The sequence below is a fragment of the Stegostoma tigrinum genome, chromosome 10, assembly GCF_030684315.1.
Source record: "Stegostoma tigrinum isolate sSteTig4 chromosome 10, sSteTig4.hap1, whole genome shotgun sequence".
NCBI lineage: Eukaryota > Metazoa > Chordata > Chondrichthyes > Orectolobiformes > Stegostomatidae > Stegostoma > Stegostoma tigrinum.
The window spans coordinates 18,593,334-18,620,445 of record NC_081363.1 but is presented as its reverse complement, the minus strand read 5'-3'; the positions used below and the strand labels follow the sequence as shown (position 1 = coordinate 18,620,445).

Here is a 27,112-nt window from a genome sequence, read left to right as displayed (position 1 = left end):
AGCTTAGGGACCTCTTTGCAGAACACCTCCGCTCGGTTTGCAATAAACAACTCTGCACCTCCCAGTCGCGAACCATTTTAACTCCCCCTCCCATTCCTCAGACGACATGTCCATCATGGGCCTCCTGCAGTGCCACAATGATGCCACCCAAAGGTTGCAGGAACAGCAACTCACATTCTGCTTGGGAACCCTGCAGCCCAATGGTATCAATATGGACTTCACAAGGTTCAAAATCTCCCCTTCCCCCACTGCATCCCAAAACCAGCCCAGCTCATCCCCTCCCTGCATTGCATTCCAAAACGAGCCCAGTCTGTCAACGCCTGCCTAACCTGTTCTTCCTCTCACCTATCCCTTCCTCCCACCTCAAGCTGCACCTCCATTTCCTACCTACTAACCGCGTCCTGCCTCCTTGACCTGTCCATCTTCCCTGGACTGACCTATCCCCTCCCTACCTCCCCACCTATACTCTCCTCTCCACCTATCTTCTTTTCTCTCCATCTTTGATCCGCCTCCCCCTCTCTCCCTATTTATTCCAGAACCCTCTCTCCATCCCCCTCTCTGATGAACGGTCTAGGCCCGAAACATCAGCTTTTGTGCTCCTGAGATGCTGCTTGGCCTGCTGTGTTCATCCAGCTTCACACTTTGTTATCCAGGCTATCCAATCCCTCCAGTTGGTCACATGAATTAATTAGACCTACACCTCAATTCCATTTATTTACCTTACTGATTGATTGTTAGGACTATCAGTGAAGCTCCTAAACAAAATTTAAATGACCCTGCAGCTGAAAACTTCTGGAGGACAGTATTCCAGATTTCCGTTGCCTTTCAACATGAATTGGTTCCTTTACTTTAATCCTAACCTGCCTAGATGAAATTTTATTATTTCAGGGTTCCACCAAAAGGCAAAATAGGATTTTTCATATTTAGATAGCAAGAACTGCTGATGCAGGAGTCTGAGATAATACAGTGTGGAGTTGGAGGAACACAGTAGGCCAGGCAACAGCAGAGGAACAGGAAAACTGGCGTTTCAGGTCGAGACCCTTCTTCAGAAAAGGTATATTGTAAAATGTCAATTAGATCATCCTTCCATTTCAAACTTAAAGAAATATAAACTAGTTTTTGCAACCCATCCTCATAATTTAACATGTAATCATATAAATTCAGGAAAATTTAAAATGCCCATTTCTAAAGCTACTGTATCTTAACTGAGGCCATCAACCAAACTGGATGGCTAACATTTAAGTAGACTCTCTGCTCAGTGTTTGTATATGTGTAGCTTTTCTTTATTCACATATATCTCTCAGTCTATTAATACAATGGTCTGACTTATCTTGCTTAGATACAAAAGAAGTACCCTCACACTTTCTCACACTGAAATCCACCTACCATAGCTTCGTTCACTCACTTAGTCGGTCTATATCCTTTTCAGTTTATAGTCTTGTATTCAAGTTTAAGTCTTTAACGTCTTCCTCCAATCTACACAACTCACTGTGCATTGTGGCTTAGCATCATCAGTAAACTTAGATATATCTCTCTCTTAATTTCTTCAGCCGAGTCACTAAAATACATAGTGAAAAGATGAAGCCCCAGTGCAAATACCTGGGGAACATCTTTTCTCATAGCCTATCAAGGCAAGATTGTTCTCTTATGTCTACACTCTGTCTCTAAACTCCACTTAAGTTACTCTGACATAGCACACAGTCACCTCAAATTCTATGCTCACATCGTTGACAGTAATTTCATATGGAATTCCAAGTCCATGCAGACAAGATCTATAGATATTCTCCTACCTACCGTAGTCGTGACTTTCTCAAAGTTCAGCCAAACTGACAGACAGAACAAGACCTTGAAGAAGTCATGTTGTCATTTTTTTATCAATATACGCTTGCCCAAGTGCTCGGCCAATCTTTCTACTGACGTAGCGCAGGTCTACTCAAGGACTGCATATTTCTTTACACTTCATGGTCTTCAATGCTAGTAAGTGCTAACATTTTCAATTCAATGACCAAAACAACTTGGGAAAAGAATATGGGATGGTTTTCCATTGCCTTCTTCATCTGTGCTCAAAAGAAACACAAGACTCTGTTCGTAAAGGATCTTCTGTCTGTAAGCAGCTGTATTTTTAAAACTCTAACTTTTCAGTCATTGCCACTGAAAATTCACTGGTCCAGCACTGAACAGTGGCCATGACTCCTAATCTGGAGTGTGGCAACGTTAGCTGATGCCACTTGTAAAAGTACAGAGACAACCACTTCTCCCAAGGTTTCAAATAACCATGTTGCCATTTTCCATTGAAGCACTGCAGTTACTACTGTATAACTGAAGTTAAACTGGCAGGTCCATACTTGCCTGTATTCTTACCCATTCTTAAAATAAAAAGCGACATACGTAACTTACCAATCTAGCTATAATTTCGATACACTTAACTATTGGATCTGTAATTTTCTGAATATTTATCTATTTGAAGTCCTATAACTCTCTCTTTTTCCATCTAAAACATGAAATCCACAAAAGCAATCCCTATGACTGATTTCTCTTGCACCATTCGTAGTTGATTCTCTTCCTAAACTACAAGGAAGTATAAAAATAACTAACTTAATAAGTGATTTATTTTCTGTTATAGTTTCAGTCACAATAATACACCCCAAATTAATGGAAAAATTTATAAAATCTTCTAATATTAGCTTTGGTATCCTCTGCAAGTTTTGTTTTCCTATCCCTCCTTAGCACCTCTTTAGTATTTTTCCTTTTGTTGCCTTTTACAATGAATTGTTTATTTACTTGAGAATAATAATTTACTAGCTAGTGATCTTTGATTGAGAAAAATTTGCAAAAGTACAACTGTTCATAAAAGCATTTTGAAATATTTTATTTTAAAAACGACTTCTGGCACGGTGGCTCAGTGGTTACCACTGCAGCCTCACAGCACCAGGGACCTGGGTTCAATTCCGGCCTCGGGTGACTGTCTGTGTGGAATTTGCACATTCTCCCCGTGTCTGCGTGAGTTTCCTCCAGGTGCTCCAGTTTCCTCCCACAATCCAAAGATGTGCAGGCTAGGTGGATTGGCTTGCTAAATTGCCCATAGTGTTCAGGGGTGTGTGGGTTATAAGGGGATGGGTCTGGTTGGGATGCTTCAAGGGGCGGTGTGGACTTGTTGGGCCAAAGGGCCTGTTTCCACACTGTAGGTAATCTAATCTAATCTCATACATAAATTGGCAAGAAACAATATTTTCATTATATTGAGCATTAACTCCAATTCACTCGAGATGAGTGCTTAAATACATTGCTCACGAACTACTGATTCAAACCAAAATAAAAGTTAAAGTTGGAAAAGCTTAGAAGTTCTTACTATCTGGTAAATAACAGCAAAATTACTTTTGCAATAATGGGAGCTCTCAAAACTATTCTGCAACCACAAGAAGACTGGAAAATGGATACTGTAATATAAATTAAACTTATGTGTGGTTCCAATGAATTACTAAAACAGCATCAAAACAATCTGAAAAGGTATGTTGGTCCAAGTCAGAAATTTAAACCTTCAGGCATGATCAATAACCTGGTATTTCCTTTGCAACATCACTGAGGAAACATTACCACAAGGACTGTAGTTTCTCCCTGAACTACTAAGACCTTCTCTGGACAACAAAGGACAAGCAATAAACACATCACCCACAGCTCAAGGATAAATTTGGAAAAAAAGGTGTGAATGGTGTGGGATTTTCCTTTCCGATCGATTTTACAATATTCTAATATTCACAGGCATTTACAATATGTAAATGAATGTAATGCTGGTTATTTAGTTATCCTGAAATTTCAATTCCAAAACCACTGCAAAGAATAAAGAAGCAGCTGGGCTAGCAGGCCTGAGTTCAAGTCTCAACTGCTCCAGAGATTTCTCACAAGACATCTGAGTAGATTCATTAAATTCACCTACAATTCATTCCTTTCCTCATCAAAGCAGTTAACTTCTAATTAGCTTCAAGATGGGTTTATTTTACATGAATTAAGCTTTAACATCCTAAAGGTACAGTCCTACTTTGGCAGCACAAAGAAACATTAAGCCTGACAGGTAATAGAACGAATTGTCTTAAACAAAACATATCAGAATGGGAATGGGACTGTCATAGGGCCAACAGTCATCTACAATGTTAAAAATGTCTCCAAGACCAGACTGAATTTGACAATAAATTTTTAAAGTAACTGAAAACGATGCTGGTTGATTTGTTGAAAATAGGGGCCTCTGTGAAGAGTACAATGTAATGAGTAAACTTACCTGGATAAGTTTATAGAAGTAAGCGTACTGGCGAGCGGTGTTTTTATACTGACTGAAAACATCATGGATGGCTTGCGTTGACTGGAGGTAGTGCACTTCTTCCTCTTCAAAATACAAAGGGGTGTGATACTCCATAGGTAGTGTCTTAATGTAGGATAACCAGAAGGAATTGGGATTCAAACGTTCACAAAGCAGGTGAAACGCAAGGGTAATATTTCCCATGGCTTGTAGAATCCGGTCCTGGGTATAAACTGGACCTGGATTTCAAAGGTACAGATTTTAATCTGGCATTAATGAAAATATAAGCAAAACAATGAATTAACCATTATTATTATCAGCAAAGCTAAGGGCTATTGCTTTTGTAAGGTATTCAGCTTTCAATGAGAATGACATAAACATGACAGCAATAAAGGTTTCTGAAAGCATCAGGATTACTTCAATGTGGGTACCAGTTTTGGAAGAAATTTCAAGGTGAAAATTCAATATGCTTAAAAATTGAAACCAACCAGAATACATCCTACAATATTTCAAGTTTTTTTTTAAAAGGGCTATTTTGTTATTGTCACCTCAGAATCATAGTTTTTTTTGGCAGAGAAAGAAGCCTTTAAGCCTATCCGGTCCACTCCAGTCGTCAATTACTCATCTGTTCTAATCCCATTTTTCAGCATCTGGTGTCTAGTCTTGTATGCTATGGTGTTTCAAATGCTCATCTCAATGATTCTTACTTGTCTTCAGAGTTCTTACCTCTACCATTCTCAGGTAAATGGAGGAATCTAATAAAATTAATGCAACAAATGATTTTCAAATGCAAGAATGCTCATCAACAGAAGACTTCAACTGGTATTCCTAAAGACGATGTTCGATACGTAGCCAGGAAGAAAATATAAATATTCTTCTTGCTCATTCTCATTAACAACGTTATATTTTCACATTACCTTATCACAGAGGTCTCAGCAGTTGAGGATACTCATCTGGCTAAAGGTAATGTTAATTTTTATTTGGAAAATGTGTAAATAACTGTTGCAGTAATACAACACGAAATAATTACAAAGCAGCTAAGAAAGGAATACAATTGTTTTGATATGATCAGGCCATGATTCAAAGTTTTTCAAAAGGTAAGATACTTTGGTAAAATATGTTGTGCCTCCACCAGAACTGTTTTTCACATGAACACCAATTTGACTCAGTTTTAAAAATACAGTTTTAGCAAAAGGAATGAAAAGAATTTGAACTTTATTCAAATTTGTCGGAGGTTTGAATGTGCACTTGGCAGTTAAAGTAGATTGGGTATCACTGCTACCAAGTTTGTAATTCATCTTAAAATATTTATACAATCTCTGACGAGACCTGGAAATTTATTACGGTTCCACATGACACTATAATTCTTTCATGATCCAGTTGGAAATCAGTAAGTTTTTGTAAAACAGACAAAATGTGAAGCCCCAGAGAGTTACTCTGAGAATAAAGCCATAAAAATCCATATTTTAAATGAACAGAAGAAATTTACTGTGTAATTGTTTGTGTCCTAACATCTACAGTACAAGATAAATATGAAGTAACAGGCGACATGTGGTCAAACACACTATAAGCTGGACATTAAATGGCAGACACAACAGAATCAAATCCCACAAATTTTCTCAGAAACTCACCCAGGCATTACTGAAAACCAAGTCACAAGAGTCCTTTAAACTGCCTTCCATTCAACTCCTCTCCTTCAATGACGTACCTTCTGATTTTCCTCAATAGCTACTCCAACTTAGACAACTCTTGTTAGATGCCCCAGTGGCTGTTTGCTTCTCTATTGTTCAATCACTTCTCCATACACTCCTACTGGTCTCAAATGGCTGGACCCCAGCATTTATTACCTGCGCCTAACTAAAGTGAACAATCAATCATCTCATAGCATCTGAGCCCTAACAGCACAAAACTAATGACAAAACTTAGCTCCACAGGGCTAACAACCTTCTGCTGCCTCCTCAGCTGTGGACTAGTCTTATCATGTGGGCTTTTTTTGCCATCCCAGGTTGCCTGGTCAGGTTTTCATGCCTCACACCATGCCAGGTAAGCATCTTTCTGCAACAAAACTCTGATCTCATGGTCAGGTTTTTGCTAAATAAATGCTTTAATCTACCCTTTGAGCATGCTCAGTCTCTCCCCCTTGCTGCTCTCTCGGCTTGCTTTGGAGCCCATGACATACTGGGAGTTGTCGTCCTCAGTCCAGAAAACAGAGCTCAAACCCAAATAACAGATTCCTTTATTGCATAGTTAGGTTTTTATGAGTTCTCAGCTTAGTTATTAGATAGACTATTGAATGAGGTAGTAAATGGGAAAACAGAGGGGGGCAAGGAACCAATATATTCCATCACAATTAAATGAAAGGGAGGAGAATTAAACATTCAAATGAAGGTTTTATGAAATATAATAAATACACTGGGGCCACTTCAAATTTTAATATGTAGATCTGTAATGCCATATTTTTTGAATATTGCATTGTGTTCTCCTAACATGTGTCAGTCCTCACACACATTTATCAGAAAGTTTCCTTACAGTTGTCAATGATGTGACTGTCACTGTCACAAAACTGGCCTAACCTCAGAAGAGCGCCTTCAAGATGCACTAGAATGAAGCTTCTGGTTTCCAATGCTAGCCATCCTGAGACCTCAAATAATCTGCTTTGAGATTTCAAGAAATAAAATTTGCTTTCATTTTCTTGGGTGGGGAGGGGAAGGAAGAAGTGACAATTTTATTTCTATAGTGAAAACTGGCAAAAGGTACGCTACTTTCAAACTTAAAATCAAAAAGTACATAGTTAATCCACAATGCTACACCTACCAGAAAATTGTTAATTTAAAAATACAATTTATGAGAGTTTTAGTTAGATTGCATGGAAAGCATAGTTACAAACTTATTGAAAAATATACACTCATCAATCCAGCTGCCTGAATTTAGCTAATGTTTGCATAAATTTCAAGATCTGATATATTAAATTCGCTATGCACCCTGAACTCATATTTAGCATCAGCTGTCTGTCATGTCTTCAAATAATGTCAATGGGATGGCTCCAGCAAAAAAACCTCACATTGCAGTAGAATGTCGCCCACTAGATGGTGCTATATAAGCTAAGATCTCTGTATATCCATATGAACGTCACTAACACTGAAACAAATTAACTTTGTTTTAACATTCTGTAGATAATTACAGGAAATCTAAAGCTTCTGTATAACTTGCCCCATACTAAATGTTGGTGTGTAATTTTCAAATTTTAATTCATTCAGGGAATATCGCTGACTAGGCCAGCATTTACTGCCCATTCCTAATTGCTTTGGAGAAGGTGATGGTGAGCTGCCATCTTAAATCAACGAGTCCACGGGGTGTACAAACACGCAGAGTGCTGCAAAGATGACAGGTCCAAGATTTGGCCTAATGACAGTGAAAGAACAGTACTGTAGTTTTAAATCTGCATGATATGGGTCTTGGAGAGAAACTTTCAGATGATTGTAACGTTCACATGCATTTGCTGCCTTTGTTCCTAGATATAGAGTCATAGTCATACAGCACGGAAATGGACCATTTGGTCCAACTCATCTGTGCCAATCAGACATCTCAATCTGACCTAGTCCCACTTGTCAGCATTTGGCCCATATCCCTCTGGCACAACTCCACATTGGCCAGTATCCCATCACCAAGTCACTCCTTATTTACATGTGGAGAGTCCATGACTCTCCAGCTCCCTCAGAGCCAGCTGTCAGAGTGAACAGGATGTCTCACACTCCTGTTGATATCTGCCAGCCAGGGCTGCCTGCTTGGGACAGGTTAACTGCCACAATCAGGGACCCAGATTCTATGAAGTCCACACAGCTGACCTCATTACAATCACAACATCCCTCCCCTCGTCTAAGGACAATTGATTTTTTTTGGTAGCTCCTCCAGCGACGTATTAGCACTGGGTCAGGATCTTCCACGTCTGCTTCTGATACTGGTGGCATGTAATGCACAGCAGCTCTCCTCTTGTGTTCGCAGTGTCTCAGAAGAAATTCATTACTTTCTTCAGGTGGCAAAGACATCAAGGTAGTGACATTTGCAATGTGCATGTCACATTCTGAGGTACCTTCAATGCTTGATGGAGAAGAACCCATGTGTTTGGGAACAGACAGAAAGGCTGTCATGGATCCAGATCTTTTTTACCCCTGAAACATTGTGAGTTTGCAGCTTTCATATCCTTTTTCAGGGCAGTCACTCTGACCCAAACTTTATACATCACTGGACCTGACCTGGTGTTGGCCATGCCTCTTACCCACGAAGGGCCATTCTTGTGGTTCCTATACCAAACTTTGTCCCCTGAAGTAAACTGTATCTCTCACTTAGCAGTGACTTGTTCTGGCATTGGCATTCCTGATACTGTTTCACCCTGCCCCCAGGACTGGGAAGGTCAGAATTAGCCTGGTGCAGAATCTTCTCCCTAATCAAAACTCTGCAGCATATAGCCCTTCTGTTGCATGAATCAATGTGGTATCTAGTGAAACTGCAGACTGTTTCTTTAAGCTTGCCTTCAAAATTTGGACAGCTTTCTATCAGGCCACTGGACGATGGATGGTGTGAAACAGACCTTATATGTCAACAACCATAATGACATGCTTACCCCAACTCAAAGACAACTGCTGCAAGCGATTTTTTTTCAGGTGTGTGTCTCTCATTGCCACTGAAGTAACTCCACAGAGGTCACTATCCCATCACCCCTTATTTACACCATTTATTACAAGGGTAGAGAGCCCTTGACACTGATCTAGCTCCCTCAAAGCCAGCTCTCAGACAGAACAGAATGCCTGACACTCCTGCTTGTATCTGTCAGCCAGGGCTCCCTGATTGGACCAGATCAACAGCACCAATCAGGGAATCATGTTCTGAGATCTATCTAGCTGACTCAATACAATCAGTATACCCTCTAAACCTTTCCTATTAAAAGTACCCAACCTGATGCTTTTTAAACGTTGTAATTGCACCCGCCTCCACCATTTCCTCTGGCAGCTTGTTTCACAGTCATCACTCTCCACATGAAAAAGTAATCCCTCAGCTCCTTCTCTAAGGTCACCCCTCAGCCTCCAATGCTTCAAGGAAAAATGCTCCAGTCTATTCAGCCTCTAGGAGAGGTTGTGGATTTTGACGGTGATATAAGAACAGTCTGGTGAATTACTGTAGTGCATTCTGTAGATGGTACATATTGCTGCCATTGTGATTTTGTGGTGAAGGAATGTAAGTTCAAGATGGTGTATAGGATGTCTGCCAACTTGGCAGTTTTGTTTTGAACGGTGTCAACTTTCTCCAGTGCCACTGGATCTGCACTAACCTTCCGAGCAAATGGAAAGTATTCCATCAGGCTTCTGACTTTTGGCTTGTAGATGGTGACAGACTGGGGTAAGAGTCAATGAGCTAATCACCACAGGACACGTAGCCTCTGACCTACTCTTGTACCCACAGTATTAAATGACTGGTCCATTTCAACTTCTGCCAAAGTACTGGTGAAGAGATGACAGGAGAATGGCAATGGGCGAAATGCTTTTTCAGAAAATCCACGACCAGGCAATAGCCCAATCGGCCTCTCTCCATGCTGTACCAATTCTGTGATTCTGTGCTTTTTGACATTTTACACCCGAAGCAAGGGCAGGCAAGGATAATTGTGGAGTTAGTCATCCTAAACTTTCTGTCAGAATATGCCACTTTGCCATTAGCTTCACACAGTTGCATCTATTCATCTGCATCACTATTAAAATGCATTGAGCAGTCTGGCTTTATTGCATTTATAGCGTGTTTTCTAAATCAAACTCAGCACAGAAAGGTAGTGCAATTCTGTAATGATGCCAGAAATCCTATTTTGCAGTGATTTAAAGTAGGTATACATGTAATTAGGCCCAAATAAACTGTTAGGTGATTCTTTCATAACGGGCTAATTATTACTTATTTCCAAAGATCCTTTCAGCCACCAAAAATAAACTATAATTGTGGAGTGTCACTCTTTATGCCTTTAATGTTGGATATTTTAAACACATGAAATTTAAATATAAAACTTTTCGTTTAACACTATTTTTCAATCGTAAATATAGTTTTACATAGAAATAGGAGCAGGTGTATGCAGTTCAGCTCTCAAGGTTGCTCTGCCGTTCAACAGGACCATGGCTGATTCTCTCCCTGTACCTGGTTTGGCATTAACTTTGCAAGTATAAATTTCAATTTCTTTGTCAGTCCTTGTAAATTTCTCAATCTTATCAGCTGCCCAGTTAAGAAGTTGCACAACAGGTTACCATTTTCACTAGCTGCCCAAATACGCAGTTTCCCCTCCTGGCAACTTAGTCAGTTTATATTTCAAGCAATGTGTATCACAGTATACCTTCTAGATTAAGACTGTTGTGTCACAGTTGTAGTGTCCCTATCTTTGAGCTGGAAAGCTGAGGTTCCAAAACCAAAATTATTAGAAAAACTCAGCAAGTCCAGCAGCATCTGCGGAACATCCCAGCAATTTGTTTTTGTTTCTAATGTCCAGCATCCAGAATTCTTTGGAGTAGTTTTTTCTAGGCCCATGTTCAAGACTGACTAAAATTATCTGTGGTATACAGATTAAATGAGTGAGGGGAGTCTAACTAACAACAGATGCTATTAGATTCACCCCTACACCAAGTGATGGCCCATTGCTTCCTTGAGTTCAACATTTAGTTTTCAATATTTAAAAAAAAAGACAAAATTGTTGGGATTCTAGGCAAACATCCAGGAGATAGGTTTGAAAGACGACAGATTGATTAGTTTCCCCATCACTCGGTCAGATGTATAATTCTGTATGAAAACATTTAGGGAGGGAGAATTCACATTATGTCATACCTTACAGGGTCATTGAGTTGTACAACACGGAAACAGACCCTTCAGTCCAACTCGTCCTTGCCAACCAGATATCCTAAATTAATCTACTCCCATTTGCCAGCATTTGGCCCATATCCCTTTAAACCCTTCCTATCCATTAGCCATCCACATGCCATTTAAATGTTATAATTGTATTCACCTCCACCATTCCTTCTGGCTGCTCATTCTGTAAACACACCACCCTCCGCGTGAAAATATTGTCCCTTCGGTTCCTTTTAAATCTTTCCCCTCTCACCACAAACCTGTGCTCTCCAGTTTTGGACTCCTCTACTCTGGAAGAAAAAACACTGATAATTCACACTATCCATATCTCTCATGATTTTATAAATTTTTATCAGGTCACTGCTCAACCTCTGATAATCCAGGGAAAATAGCACCAGCCTATACAGCCTCTCCCTTTAGCTGAAAACCTCCAACCCCAGCAACATCCTTGTAAATGTCTTCTGAACCCCTCCACATTTAACAACATCTTTCCGATAGCAGTGTGACCAGAATAAATGCGGTATTCCAAAAGTAGCCTAGCCAATGTTCTGTACAGGTGCAACAAAAACAGATGTTGCTGGAAAAGTTCAGTTCTGACGAAGGGTCACCAGACCTGAAACATTAACTCTGATTTCTCTACACAGATGTTGCCAGACCTGCTGAGCTTTTCCAGCAACTTCTGTTTTTGTTTCTTATTTATAGCATTCACAGTTCTTATGAATTTTATCCCGTATTGCTGCAATATAACATTCCAACTCCTATACTCAATCTGCTGACCTTTAAAGGCAAGTGTACAATATGCCTTCTTCACTACCCTATCTACCTGTGACTCTGCCTTGAAGGAGCTGTGAAGCTGCACCCCCAAGATCTTTTGTTTGGAAGACTCCCCAGGATCCTACCGTTAAGTGTGTATGTACTGCCTTGATTTGCCTTACCAAAATGCGACAACTCATATTTATCTAAATTAAACTCTATCTGCCACTCTTCAGCTCATCGGCTCATTTAATTAAGTCCTGTTGTACTCTGAGATATCCTTCATAGAATCATACAGCATGGAAACAGACCCTTCGGTCCTACTAAATAAAAACCGAAAGAACTACCATCCCACCAGAATCCACATCCGGAAGATAATCAGACACCATTTCTGTGACCTCCAGCAAAATGCCACCAGACGTATATTCCCCTCCCTTCCCTTGTCCATCTTTCGCAGGGGCTGTTCCCTCCAGGACACCCTGATCCACAGTTCCTTCACCTCCAACAACCCCCACAGCACCTTCCCCTGTAACTGACGAAGGTGCAACACCTGCCCATTTACCTCCTCTTTTCCTAGTATCCAAGGGCCCAAACATACTTCCCAGGTGAAGCAACACTTCACCTGCATTTCCCAGAATCTAGTCGACAGCATGCGCTGCTCACAATGTGGTCTCCTCTACATTGGAGAAATGAAGCATGAACTGGGTGCCCACTTGCAGAACATCTGCGTTTTGCTCACAATAAAAGACCTTGAACTACTTGTTGCTTGTCATTTTAATGCACCACCTTGTTCCCTGGCCAATATCTCTGCTCAACACAAGCTGGAAGAACACCACTTCATTTTCCGCTCGGGAGCCCTGTAGCCCTCCACACTCAATATCAAGTTCAATAATTTTACGGCCTAAACACTTCCATGTTCCAGCCCCCTATCCCATACACCAAGCCTTGTTATCACATAGCCTGCCATTACACAGTACCTATTGTTAGTCAGCAACAACTATTCACCCTCCCAACCTGATTATCATCAACTCCTTTGTCTGTCCAACTGTTCTTCCCTCTCGTTAGGCTCTATCCCATCATTCACACCCCAACCCACCAATCTCCCTATTTTCTGCATATAAACTGACATTTTCCCAGCCATCATCAGTTCTGAGGAAGGGTCACCGGACCCAAAACGTTAACTCTGTTTTCTCCTTCACAGATGCTGCCACACATGCTAAGCTTTCCCAGCAACTTTGTGTTTGTTCCTTCGGTCTTACTAGTCCACACCGAACAGATTCCCAAACTAAACTAGTCCCACTCACCTGCATTTGGCCCGTATCCCTCCAAACCTTTCCTATTTATGCACTTATCCAAATATCTTTTAAATGTTATAACTGTACTTGAATCTACCACTTCTTCTGGCAGTTAATTTCACACACTAATAAGTCTCTGTGTTAAAAAAAGTTATACCTAATGTCCTTTTAAAACTCTCTTCCCTCGCCTTAAAAAGTATGGCCCAAGTTTTGAACTCCCCCACCCTCGCGAAATGACTATTGCTATTCACCTTATCTATGCCCCTGACGATTTTATAAACCTCAGTAAGTTTTATAACCTCTTTTGCTCCAGTGAGAAAAGTCCAAACCTATCAAGCCTATTTTTATAACTCAAAACACTCCATTCCTGGCAACATCTTTTCCGAATTATTACCCTTCCTACAGCAGGGCGACCAAAACTGCACACACAAGAGAACAGTCCTCACAAATTTCCTGTACAACTCAACATGATGCCAAAACTCCTACAGTCAATGGTCTGAGTAAAGAAGGTAAGCATGCAAAATGCTTTCCTAACCGCCTTGTCTACCTATCTTACGTGCCTCGGCCACCTTTACAGCAATACAGCCTTAATCTTTGCGGGAGAACTGATTGCAACATTGGATATGGTGTTTAAACTTGATGAACAAAAGTTGATCTTTTTCCATTCCACTACCAAAATAAAAAGCTCAATGTGAACAAAAGTCCATGGGTTCTTAACCTGATTTGCTTACAGAAAATGTTAAACATTTTAGAGTGAACCCATATGATCGCAGATAACTTTACAGAATCCACACTTATGTGGGAAATCATTACTTACCCAACACAGAATTTTTGGCAGATTCAACAGTCATCAGCATTTTTCTGGGGATCCACAAAAAAAGTTCTTCTGCCTAAAAATGCAAAGTAACAGGTCACCACATTCTGTTCTGATAAAACAGAGAATCCCAAAAAGGGTAATAGCAATACATTTAGTAAAAATCCTGATCACTTCCTGAATAGAGGAAGAGACTCTCATTGAATTTCTGCTTTAAATCAGTCAATATGGATTTCAGGAAGGACGCAGAAATAGTTCTCTCAAAAATAATTACAAATACAAGTATTGAGAATCAAAAGTAGCAGTAGCCACAGCAGTTTGTATTTTTTAATCGTTAATTCTAATCTTTCCTTCCACTTACTGTCACCTTAGCTGTGCAAGGGACAATTATGCAAACAGTTGCATTCAAAGTCAAATTCAGGAGTGGAGAAGAGATGGAAAAAATCTTAAGTAAACTGAAAACCTAGCAAGGGCCTTCTTTTGGATAAATTTGCAACTCTTGAATAATTTTGTCAACCGCACCACTTCCTGTCAAAATCAAACAGCAGGCAAATTACCCTTTTCAGCAAGTAAGTTATAGTGCTGGTGTAACTTAACATAGATAGCTGCAGAGATGGGCTGAGAGGTGCAAATGGAGTTTAATGCAGAAAAGTGCGGGGTGATTCACTTTGGAAGGAGTAACAGGAATACAGAGTACTAGGCTAATGGTAAGATTCTTGGTAATGTGGATGAACAGAGAGACCTTGGTGTCTATGTACATAGATCCCTGAAAGTTGCCACCCAAGTTGATAGGGTTGTTAAGAAGGCATACGGTGTGTTAGGTTTTACTGGTAGAGGGATTGAGTTTCGGAGCCATGAGGCCATGTTGCAGCTGTACAAAACTCTGGTGCAGCCGCACTTGGAGTATTGCGTACAGTTCTGGTCGCCGCATTATAAGAAGGATGGGGAAGGACTGGAAAGGGTACAGAGGAGATTTACCAGGATGTTGCCTGGTATGGAGGGAAGGTCTTACGAGGAAAGGCTGAGGGACTTGAGGCTGTTTTCGTTAGAGAGAGAAGGTTAAGAGGTGGCCTAATAGAGACATACAAGATGATCAGAAGATTAGATAGGGTGGACAGTGACAGCCTTTTTCCTCGGATGGGGATGACTAGCACTAGGGAATATAGCTTTTAAATAGGACAGATGTCAGAGGTAGGTTCTTTATTCAGAGAGTAGTAAGGGCGTGGGATGCCCTGCCTGCAACAGTAGTAGACTCGCCAAGTTTAAGGGCATTTAAATGGTCATTGGATAAACATATGGACAACGGAATAATGTAGGTTAGGTGGACTTCAGTTTGGTTTCACAGTTTGACGCAACATCGAGGGCCGAAGGGCCTGTACTGCACTGTAGTGTTCTATGTTCAATGTTCTAACTTCACCTTTTGTCATAATTTCAGTACAGCTCTGACTCTATTGAATGTAACATTCTAATCTGGTACATATTAGTATCACAACTACTGTAAATGTTTGTGCTTTAAAATGCTAATTACCAACTTTTGATATGGGTGCCTCAGTCTTTGAGTAAAGTTTGCCCAGTAACAGAAATGAACAGGTTGCCAACCAAATAGAGCTGAGTGACAAATCACTGGCCTTTTAGTACTTACTTATTACCAAAGTCCTTGTTTATTACCAAAGTATTTTACCAAACCAATATCTAAGACAAAGCTTTGTTCAGTATGGGAAAAGTCTCTAAAGCAGATGAGCAAAGTAATGACAGCATTGCAGTACAGGTTGTTACTTTCCCCACTCTACAGGCTGTTAAGTGCCCGGAATGTGCTGCAAGAGATGGTGTTGGAGGCGGATACAATAGCAGCATTTAAGCAGCATCTCTAAAGATAGATGAATAGGCAGGAAATAAAGGGTAATGGACCATGCAGGGGCAAAACGTTTTTAAGTTTAGAAGGGGATCATGTGTCGGCACAGTCTTAGTGGACTGGAGGTCCTGTTGCTGTGCTGTACTCCTCTTTGTTCTTTTCCTTGAAAATGGAGTTGCAAGTAGACAGGGTAGCAAAGAAGTTTGGCACAGTTGTCTTCATCAGTCAGTGCACTGAGTATAGGAGTTAAGACATCATGTTGTGAATTAACGGGACACTGGTTAGGCCACTTTTAGAATATTGGGTTCAATTCTGGTCTCTCTGCTGTAGGAAAGATGGTGTTAAACTTGTAAGTGTTCAGAAAAGATCTACAAGGATGTTGCCAGGGCCAGAAGATTTCACCTACAGACAGAGGATGAATAATCCTGGGGCAGTTTTCCCTGAGGTGTCGAAGTCTGAGGGGTAACCTGATTGAGATTTATAAACTCATGAGGGGCAAGGATAAGGTGAATAGCCAAGATCTTCTTAAGGTAGGCAAGTCCAAAACTAGAGAGCATAGGTTTAAGATGAGAGGGGAAAGATTTACAAGGGTCCTGAGAAACAGTTTTTTCATGCAGAGTGTGGTGCATGCATGGATCGAACAGCTAGAGGTGGTGTCGGAGATGGGTACAATTACAACATTTAAAAAGCATCCAGACAGATACATGATTGGGAAGGATTTAGAAAGGGATATAGGCCAAATGTTGGCAAATGGGGCTAGATCAGTTTAGCATATCTGGTTCGTGCAAATGAGTTGGAGAGAAGGCTCTGTTTCTGTGCTCTATAACTCTATGTCTCTATTGGAATTTGGGCTGCCAGAATAGGGAAGCAGTGTAGTTAGAAATATTTGTATATATATTCAACCATGTAATGGGGCTTGGAATGAATTATAGTTTCCTTGGTAGTTGACTGCGTAAAATTCTGTTACCAATTATATATAAGTCAATATGTCCTAAAAATTCAAACACTCTAATCAGAGACTTGGGAAATTTTTACTGAAATGTACAAACCCAACAATTTCAAGCTTATTTTTTACATTATACACTAGAGTACATGCAATCATTTTCTGCAACAAAGTGAGTGGAAGGATTCTGATGATTTTCAAAGCTAGGAGGAGGCACATTTTTAAGGTGAGAGGACAGAGATTTCAAAAAGACATGAGGCTTTTCTTTTACACAGAGGATGGTTCGTGCGTGGATGTGGGTACAATTACAATGTATAAAAGACATTTGGATGGATATATGAAGAGGAGAGATTTGGAGGGATATGGGCCAGGAGAAAGCAGCTGGGGCTGGTTTAGTTTGGCATGGACTGAATGGATCGAAGGGGAAGTTTCTGTGCAGTACGATAGTAATACAATGACCACTGGCTTGGTTTGTGAGACTGGCCGGATGACTGGCCTTTCAGTGGGGGAGCAGTTCGGTAACAGTGATCACAACTCCTTAACTTTTAAGATAGCTATGAACAAGGATAAGTCAGAATCTTACCAGAAAGTACTACATTGGGTGGGCAAATTACATCAGTATTAAGCAGGAGCTAGGGAGTATTAATTGGGAGGAGCTGTTATCAGATGTCCACATTTGACACGTGGGAACTGTTTAAAGACCTGCTGGGGAGAGTTCAAGACTGGCATGTTCTAGTAAGGAGGAAGGACAAGGATGGCAAGGTAAGAGCAAATTTAGTCAAAAAGAAGCATATTTAGGTTTAGGAAGCTAAAATAGGACAGGGCCCACAAGGAATATAAGGAAAGCAGGAGTATTCAAGCAGGGAATTAGGAGAGCAAGAAGGTGCCATGAAATGACCTTGGCAAGTCGAGCTAAAGAGAATCCCAAGGCATTCTATATATACATTAAAAACAAGAGGATAAAGGATAAAGGAAGGAACTTTTGCATGGGCGCAGAGGATTTGGGTAAGATCCTAAATGAGTACTTAGCATCAGTAATCACCCAGGAGAGGGATATGGAGGACAGTGAAAATCATGTGGAGCATACTAATATCCTACACAACATTTTTAGATCAAGAGAGAAGTGGTGCTAGGTCTCTTGAAGAGTGTTAAGTTGGATAAGTTGCCAGGGCCTGATCGTATCTACCCCAGGTTACTGAGAGAGGCAAGACAGGAGATTGCTGGGGTCTTGACCAAGATCTTTGTACCCTTGCTAGCCACTGGGGAGGTCTCAGAGGACAGGCGAGTAGGTAATGTTATTCCTCTTCAAGAAGGGAAATAGGAATAATCCAGGAAACTACAAATTGGTGAGTCTCACATTGGAAGTTGTAAGTTATTAGAGAGAATTCTTTGGGAAGGGTTTACACAGCTTTGGAAAATCATGGCCTAATTAGTAATAGTCTTCATGGCTTTGGGCAGGGGGGTCATGTCTTAGTAACTTGAATGAAGTTTGAAGAGGTGACAAACGTGATCGATGACAGTAGAACAGCGGATGTTGTGTGCATGGATTTTATAGGGCTTTCGACAAGGTCCATCATGGTAGGCTCATCCAAAAGATTAAGATGCATGGGATCCATGGTGAACCTGGGCAATGTGGATTCAGAATTAGTTTGCCCATAGAAGACAGTAGGTATTGACGGAAGGGTGTTTTTTTCAGGTTGGAAGTCAGTGACTAGTGGTGTTCTGTAAGGATCCGTACTAAGATCTCTGCTGTTTGCAAATATGTAAATGACTTGGATGAAAAGCTGCAGATGACGCGAAGATTGGTAGAGTTGTGGATAGTGTAGAAAGTTGTCAAAGCATACAGCAGGATGTAGATCAGTTGCAGATATGGATGATGAAATAGCAGACCGAGTTTAATTCGGTAAGCACCAGGTGCTGCACTTTGGGAGATCAAATATTAAGGAAGAGTATACAGTTAATGGCAGGACACTGAACAGCACTGAAGTACAGAAGGATCGTAGGGTTCAACTTCATAGTTCCCTGAAAATAGCCGCACAGGTTGATAGGGTGGTAAAGAAGGCATATGGCATGCTTGCCTTTATTGGTCAGGGAATTGAATACAAGAGTCAGGATGTGATTTTGCAGCTTTACAAGACTTTGGTTAGGCCACGTTTAGGGTATTGCATTCAATTCTGGTTGCCACATTCCAGGAAAGATGTGGAGGCTAGGAGAAAGTACAGAAGAGGTTTACCAGGATGCTGCTTGGATTAGAGGGTATGAGCTATAAGGAGGGAATAGAAAAACTCGGGTTGTTTTGTCTTGAGTGGTGCAGTTTGAGGGGAGGATTGATAGAAATCTATAAAATTATGAGATGCATAGACAGGGGTGAAGGTCAGAATCTTTTCCCAGTGTTGAAACGTCTAAACCTAGGGAGCATGATTTAAGGTTAGAGGGAGAAGGTTCAAAGGAAACATGAGGGGTAATTTTTTTTTTTGCACAGAGTGGTAGAAGTCTGGAACACATTGCCAGGGGTGGTGGGGGGACAGATACAATAGCAGCATTTAAGGCATGTTTAGACAGGCACACAAATATGCAAGGAATGGAGGGATATGGATCTTTGGCAGGCAGACGGGATTAGTTTCATTTGGTGTCACATTCGCCACATTACAGAAGGCCCAACGGCCCATTCCTGCAGTACAGTTCTGTGTTCTATGTTCTGTTTCAGGAGTTCAAATTAATCAAATACAGATCTGTAAAGAACAAGACTAGACATCAGTGGCCTCCCTCTCTATTTATTTCAGAGACTCCTTCCCCTCCCCCATTTCTTAAGAAGGGTCCCAACCCAAAATGTCAGCTTTCCAGCTCCTCTGATGCTGCCAGGCCTGCTGTGTTCATCCAGCTCTACACCATGTTATCTCAGACTCCAGCATGGGCAGTTCCTACTACCTCAGACTAGATTCTGGATAGAATGCCTACAACCCATGGTATTGGGAGTAGTTTGTAGTATGGATACAGGAATAGCTAACTAATAAACAACAGAGATTTGGGATAATGGGGGCATTTTCTAGATGGCAACCTGTAACTAATGGATTGCCACAGGGATCATAAGACATAGGAGTGGGAAGTAAGGCCATTCGGCCCATCAAGTCCACTCTGCCGGATCGATGTTGGGGCCACAATTATCTACTCATAGTATATATTTACGACTTGGATAATAGAAAGTAATGTACTATTGGCAAGTTTGTGGATGACAAAAATAGATGGGAAGACAAGTTATAGAGTCATTGAGATGTACAGCACGAAAGCAGACTCTTTTATCCAACTCATCCATGCTGACCAGACATCCTAAATTAATCTTGTCCCGTTTGCCAGCATTTGGTCCATATCCCTCTAAACCCTTCCTACTCATATGCCCATCCAGAAGCCTTTTAAATGCTGTAATTGTACCCACCTCCACCACTTCCTCTGGAGGCTTGTTCCATACACACACAATCCTCTGCGTGAAAAATTTGCCTTGAGGTCCTTTTTAAATCTTTCTCTGATTATCTTAAACCTATACCCTCTTGTTTTGGACTCCCCTACCCTTGGCAAAAGACTTTGACTATTCACCCTATCCATGCCCTTCATGATTTTATAAACCTCTTGTGGGAACGACTCAAGACGTCTACATGAGGACATGGACAGGATGTGCGAGAGAGCAAACACTTGGCAAACGGAATAAAATGATGGAAAATATGACATCATACACTTTGACAGGAAGAATACAAGAGTTAAATATTAGTTAAACGGGGAAGATCGAAGTACATGGCACACAGATGGATTTAGGAGTCCTTGCACACGAATCACAAAGCTTGTATCCAAGTTCAGGTGGTATTTGGGAAGGAAATGGAATGATGGCCTTTATTATTTCAAAGGGACTAGAGGTTAAAAATAGGAAGGTCTTGCTGAAACTAAACTGGGTATTTGTCAGACCACAAGCCAGAATGACATGAACAGTTCTGATCCCCTTATCGGAGGAATATTTTTTGGGCATTGGATACAGTCCAGAGAATGTTCAGTAGGTTGATCCCAGGTTTGGAAGGATCTTTTGAGGATAAATTGTGTCAGCTGGCCTTATTGAAACATGCAAGATTCTTAGGGGGCTTGACAGGATAGATGCAGAGTATGTGTTTCTCCTTGCAGAAGAGTGCATAATCTCAGAGATGGTGAATCTGTGGAATTCTCTCCTGCTAGACTGCTGTCAAAGCTAGATCATTATGTGTGTAAAGCCCGAGATAGACAGATTTGCAATTATTAAAGGGATTCAAAGGTTATCGGTAAAAGGCAGGAAAAGGAGTTGAGCAGTAAGAGATCAGCCATGATTTAATTCAATGGGCCAAATGGCCTACTTCTGCTTCTACATGCTATGGTCTTAAGACTATAAACTCTACTATCCTGAAAGGAAAGAACAGCAGATATATTCGTACACAATCATACTCGGTTGTATACCATCCTAACTTGGTTACTTAATGCGATTCTTTATCATGACTGAGTCAAAGACTCCTAATCTACAGCATTTGTAGGAATACATTTAGCACATGGACTGCGATACTTCAAAAAGGTAGCTCACTACACACTTCATGCATGGGCAATAAGTCACTTGCTAGGGATTGTAACCATAGGAATTGTTTAAATCAGATTACATTGCAACAAAATGATAGAGGTGGTTAATAAGCTGGAACAGTGGTATGTGGATAGTGATTAAATTAGGAACAAATTAAAACTACAGAAATAATTGGCAAGATCATACACGAAGAGGATGAAAGCATCAAATAGTGATCTTTTAATATTTTAGCATTAAATTTGCAAACTATGGGCTTTTTAAGATAATGTCACAATATCCACTACTACCGTAAAGACTTGCATAACTTGTGCAAAACAGATTGGTCGAGCTGTTTAACAAAACGTAGGGGAAGGCGAAGACCCAATGATATTATCACTGAGCTGTTAATCCAGGAATCCAGATAAATGTTCAGGGGACCTGGGTACCTGGGATCTAGCACAGAAGTCTGTGCACCTAGATGGACTATTTTAATAAATGTGTCATTTCACCCTTTAAAAAATACGTTTTTGTGCCTAAGCCAGCCATTAGGGTATGCAAGTGACAAAAATAAACATTAAGAAAAGAGGGAGAGAATGTAAAAGTTTTATTCACAGTCTGTGATTTCAAGAATGTGTTCTGCCACAGATATCGCCATAAACCATTAAATTTCTGCAATGTGTAGAAAATATAGTGCGTATCTATGGATCACAGGAATGCTACAAACCAGTTCAGGTTGCACAAAGAAAAGCTGACTACCAGAATGCTACCTTGTCAGGTGCAAAAGTTAATTAAATAACAATACATGAAATGAACCGTGAAGATCACTGCAATTAGGTACAGTTGGTTTGAATGGATGAGATGAATGTGAAATAATGATTGGATATGTGGCAACTGTACAAAACGCTAATGCGGCCTCATTTGGAATATTGCGTGCAGTTCTGGTCGCCCCATTACAGAAAGCTTGTGGAAGCATTGGAAAAAGTGCAGAGAAGATTTACCAGGATGTTGCCTGGTCTGGAGCGCAGGCCCTATGAAGAAAGGCTGAGGGACGTGGGTCTGTTCTCATTGGAGAGAAGGAGGCTAAGAGGGAATTTAATAGAGACATACAAGATGATCAGAGGATTAGTTAGGGTGGACAGTGAGAGTCTTTTTCCGAGGATGATGACTTCAGCTTGTACGAGGGGGCATAGCTACAAATTGAGGGGTGATAGATTTAAGACGGATGTCAGAGGCAGGTTCTTTACTCAGAGTGGTAAGGGCGTGGAACGCCCTGCCTGCCAACGTAGTTAACACAGCCACATTAGGGGCATTTAAACAGTCCTTGGATAAGCATATGGATGATGATGGGATAGTGTAGGGGGAGGGGCTTAGACTAGTTCACAGATCAGCGCAACATCGAGGGCCGAAGGGCCTGTTCTGCGCTGTATTGTTCTATGTTCTATGTTCTATACCCTAATCGAATAAAAACAAGCACTCTTAAATTTAGAGATAATGGGAACTGCAGATGCTGGAGATTCCAAGATAATAAAATGTGAGGCTGGATGAACACAGCAGGCCAAGCAGCATCTCAGGAGCACAAAAGCTGACGTTTCGGGCCAAGACCCTTCATCAGAGAGGGGGATGGGGTGAGGGTTCTGGAATAAATAGGGAGAGAGGGGGAGGCAGACCGAAGATGGAGAGAAAAGAAGATAGGTGGAGAGAGTATAGGTGGAGAGGTAGGGAGGGAATAGGTCAGTCCAGGGAAGACGGACAGGTCAAGGAGGTGGGATGAGGTTAGTAGGTAGATGGGGGTGCGGCTTGGGGTGGGAGGAAGGGATGGGTGAGAGGAAGAACCGGTTAGGGAGGCAGAGACAGGTTGGACTGGTTTTGGGATGCAGTGGGTGGAGGGGAGGAGCTGGGCTGGTTGTGTGGAGCAGTGGGGGGAGGGGACAAACTGGGCTGGTTTAGGGATGCAGTTGGGGAAGGGGAGATTTTGAAACTGGTGAAGTCCACATTGATACCATTAGGCTGCAGGGTTCCCAGGCAGAATATGAGTTGCTGTTCCTGCAACCTACGGGTGGCATCATTGTGGCACTGCAGGAGGCCCATGATGGGCATGTCATCTAAAGAATGGGAGGGGGAGTGGAAATGGTTTGCGACTGGGAAGTGCAGTTGTTTGTTGCGAACTGAGCGGAGGTGTTCTGCAAAGCGGTCTCCAAGCCTCCGCTTGGTTTCCCCAATGTAGAGGTAGCCACACCAGGTACAGTGGATGCAGTATACCACATTGGTAGATGTGCAGGTGAACCTCTGCTTAATGTGGAATGTCATCTTGGGGCCTGGGATAGGGGTGAGGGAGGAGGTGTGGGGGCAAGTGTAGCATTTCCTGCGGTTGCAGGGGAAGGTGCCGGGTGTGGTGGGGTTGGAGGGCAGTGTGGAGCGAACAAGGGAGTCACGGAGAGAGTGGTCTCTCCGGAAAGCAGACAGGGGTGGGGATGGAAAAATGTCTTGGGTGGTGGGGTCGGATTGTAGATGGCGGAAGTGTCGGAGGATGATGCGTTGTATCCGGAGGTTGGTGGGGTAGTGTGTGAGAACGAGGGGGATCCTCTTTGGGCGGTTGTGGCGGGGGCGGGGTGTGAGGGATGTGTTGCGGGAAATGCGGGAGACGCGGTCAAGGGCGTTCTCGATCACTGTGGGGGGAAAGTTGCGGTCCTTGAAGAACTTGGACATCTGGGATGTGCGGGAGTGGAATGTCTATTCGTGGGAGCAGATGCGGCGGAGGCGGAGGAATTGGGAATAGGGGATGGAATTTTTGCAGGAGGGTGGGTGGGAGGAGGTGTATTCTAGGTAGCTGTGGGAGTCGGTGGGCTTGAAATGGACATCAGTTACAAGCTGGTTGCCTGAGATGGAGGCTGAGAGGTCCAGGAAGGCGAGGGATGTGCTGGAGATGGCCCAGGTGAACTGAAGGTTGGGGTGGAAGGCAGTTTACTCTTCTTGACCGCGTCTCCCGCATTTCCCGCAACACATCCCTCACACCCCGCCCCCGCCACAACCGCCCAAAGAGGATCCCCCTCGTTCTCACACACCACCCCACCAACCTCCGGGTACAACGCATCATCCTCCGACACTTCCGCCATCTACAATCCGACCCCACCACCCAAGACATTTTTCCATCCCCACCCCTGTCTGCTTTCCGGAGAGTCGACTCTCTCCGTGACTCCCTTGTTCGCTCCACACTGCCCTCCAACCCCACCACACCCGGCACCTTCCCCTGCAACCGCAGGAAATGCTACACTTGCCCCCACACCTTCTCCCTCACCCCTATCCCAGGCCCCAAGATGACATTCCACATTAAGCAGAGGTTCACCTGCACATCTACCAATGTGGTATACTGCATCCACTGTACCCAGTGTGGCTTCCTCTACATTGGGGAAACCAAGCGGAGGCTTGGAGACCGCTTTGCAGAACACCTCCGCTCAGTTCGCAACAATCAACTGCACCTCCCAGTCGCAAACCATTTCCACTCCCCCTCCCATTCTTTAGATGACATGTCCATCATGGGCCTCCTGCACTGCCACAATGATGCCACCCGTAGGTTGCAGGAACAGCAACTCATATTCTGCCTGGGAACCCTGCAGCCTAATGGTATCAATGTGGACTTCACCAGTTTCAAAATCTCCCCTTCCCCTACTGCATCCCTAAACCAGCCCAGTTCGTCCCCTCCCCCCACTGCACCACACAACCAGTCCAGCTCTTCCCCTCCACCCACTGCATCCCAAAACCAGTCCAACCTGTCTCTGCCTCCCTAACCTGTTCTTCCTCTCACCCATCCCTTCCTCCCACCCCAAGCCGCACCCCCATCTACCTACTAACCTCATCCCACCTCCTTGACCTGTCCGTCTTCCCTGGACTGACCTATCCCCTCCCTACCTCCCCACCTATACTCTCTCCACCTATCTTCTTTTCTCTCCATCTTCGGTCCGCCTCCCCCTCTCTCCCTATTTATTCCAGAACCCTCACCCCATCCCCCTCTCTGATGAAGGGTCTAGGCCCGAAACGTCAGCTTTTGTGCTCCTGAGATGCTGCTTGGCCTGCTGTGTTCATCCAGCCTCACATTTTATTATCTTGGATTCTCCAGCATCTGCAGTTCCCATTATCTCCAGTATTCAGAGTAATTTGGATGATGAGAAAATGTCAGTTCAGGGTGGAGGGGGTGTATTGAAGGCTGCTCGAGGGAACTGGTCATTAGTGAGTCAGGAAATGCTGCTTGGCCTGCTGTGTTCATCCAGCTCCACACTTTGTTATATTAGTGATTCAGGAGTTTAATTTAATAGTTACCTAGGGGTTGGAATAGGTTTTTCATCCTCTAACTTTCCCAGAATACTATTTTACAGGATTCCAGACACTAGGTAATTACCAATTAGAATTGTCAATTTTCCAGTCAATTCTGTCAAATCAACTGTGTTGGAATTCCAGCAAGGTTGTGACATGCAATTGCAACTGTTTCAACCATTACCCAACAATTGAAGTTTCTGAGTCAATGTGCTTTTGTCTCTGTTTTGGTTTATTACTGTCCCTTTAAACTTAATATATAGCAAATCATTGATTAACATTGCCTGATTTAATATAGTTTTACTTTAATACAGTTAAGTTATTGACTCTGTAAGCTCATTGAACAGCAACATTTGTTTCAATGTCATTTACCGGGATGCCTCTGAACTTTTAATCTCCTCTCTATATATATTCCCACGTTATTGGGCAATGTGGCTCCGTTGAGATATTTGTTCAAGAACGATACACCCTGTGTGTGTTAAAATGACTACCAACAAGCCTTTGATTTTCTGAAACAAGTTTTGTTGGTACAAACAGATGCAATCTGCAACTATCAAAAATGAGTAGTGATGAGAGATACAAAAGATCACTTGACCTCCCATGGATAACAAAAAACACGGATACCACTACAATGCAAATCTCCCATCTACCATGAAGGACTGTGCAATCAGACCAAACAAGTCAACTGGAGAAAAACGTTTGGGCTTTGAGCGAATCTTGTGAGTATGAAAATCTGCAAGATGTTAATCTGTGGATTATGAGGAGTGAGTGTATACCACAAGTGTTTTTCAGAAGGCAAACAAAACCCAATACGAGAATGATTGTCAAGATAGCACATTCATACTACACCAGGGTCATGTAGGTATTGAATGCATGTGACAGCTAACATATAAGACTGTGACGCAGCTAGGGATGTATCAGGATATCAACGACTCATGTAGTATGCCAAATGTATCACCACCAGCAGTGGACGGAACCTGTTCATCTGGATAATTTCTCATCCACTTTTTGGACAAAAGTAGCAACGGACCTACTAACTATGCACAGGAAAAATTACAACCTTGTAATGGCTTACTTCTCTAAACTTCACACTGTACAATGATCTAGTAACCCAATTAGCATGACTGTCACTGACAAAATGAGCACTATTTTCAGTATCTAATTTGGGACATCCAATAAAATGTCTGACAATGGAATGCAAGTACATCTGCAAACCATTTCAAGATATGCATACTGATTGGCAGCAACCCACATCATATTAATACTCCTACAACCACATTCAAAATTGTCAAATAGAACAAATGGTAAATACTATCAAATCAATGATCGTTAAGAGTTAACATCAAAGCAGATTTCACATTGCATTGCTTATTTTCATACAACAATAATAGATGGGAATGACCAGTATAACTTATGCTCTGA

General features: G+C 42.0%; 2 protein-coding genes across 7 annotated transcripts in view; one reads left to right on the top strand and one right to left on the bottom strand.

Moving 5' to 3' along the window:
• The window catches only part of setd3 (SET domain containing 3, actin histidine methyltransferase), a 161,034-nt gene that overhangs the window by 81,472 nt on the left and 52,450 nt on the right, over positions 1-27,112 (bottom strand). For all 6 annotated transcript variants that reach the window (XM_048538556.2, XM_048538555.2, XM_048538558.2 and 3 more), the window contains 2 exons: positions 14,027-14,099; positions 4,274-4,530 (listed from right to left, as the gene is read on the bottom strand). In XM_048538556.2, the coding sequence (XP_048394513.2) occupies positions 4,274-4,530; positions 14,027-14,099 (330 nt within the window). The remainder of the gene's footprint in view (positions 1-4,273; positions 4,531-14,026; positions 14,100-27,112) is intronic.
• Positions 26,132-27,112, top strand: part of ccnk (cyclin K) — a 73,893-nt gene continuing 72,912 nt past the window's right edge. Inside the window, exon 1 of the mRNA XM_048538564.2 lies at positions 26,132-26,409. Coding sequence (XP_048394521.1) covers positions 26,291-26,409 — 119 coding nt within the window. The 5' untranslated portion in view covers positions 26,132-26,290. The remainder of the gene's footprint in view (positions 26,410-27,112) is intronic.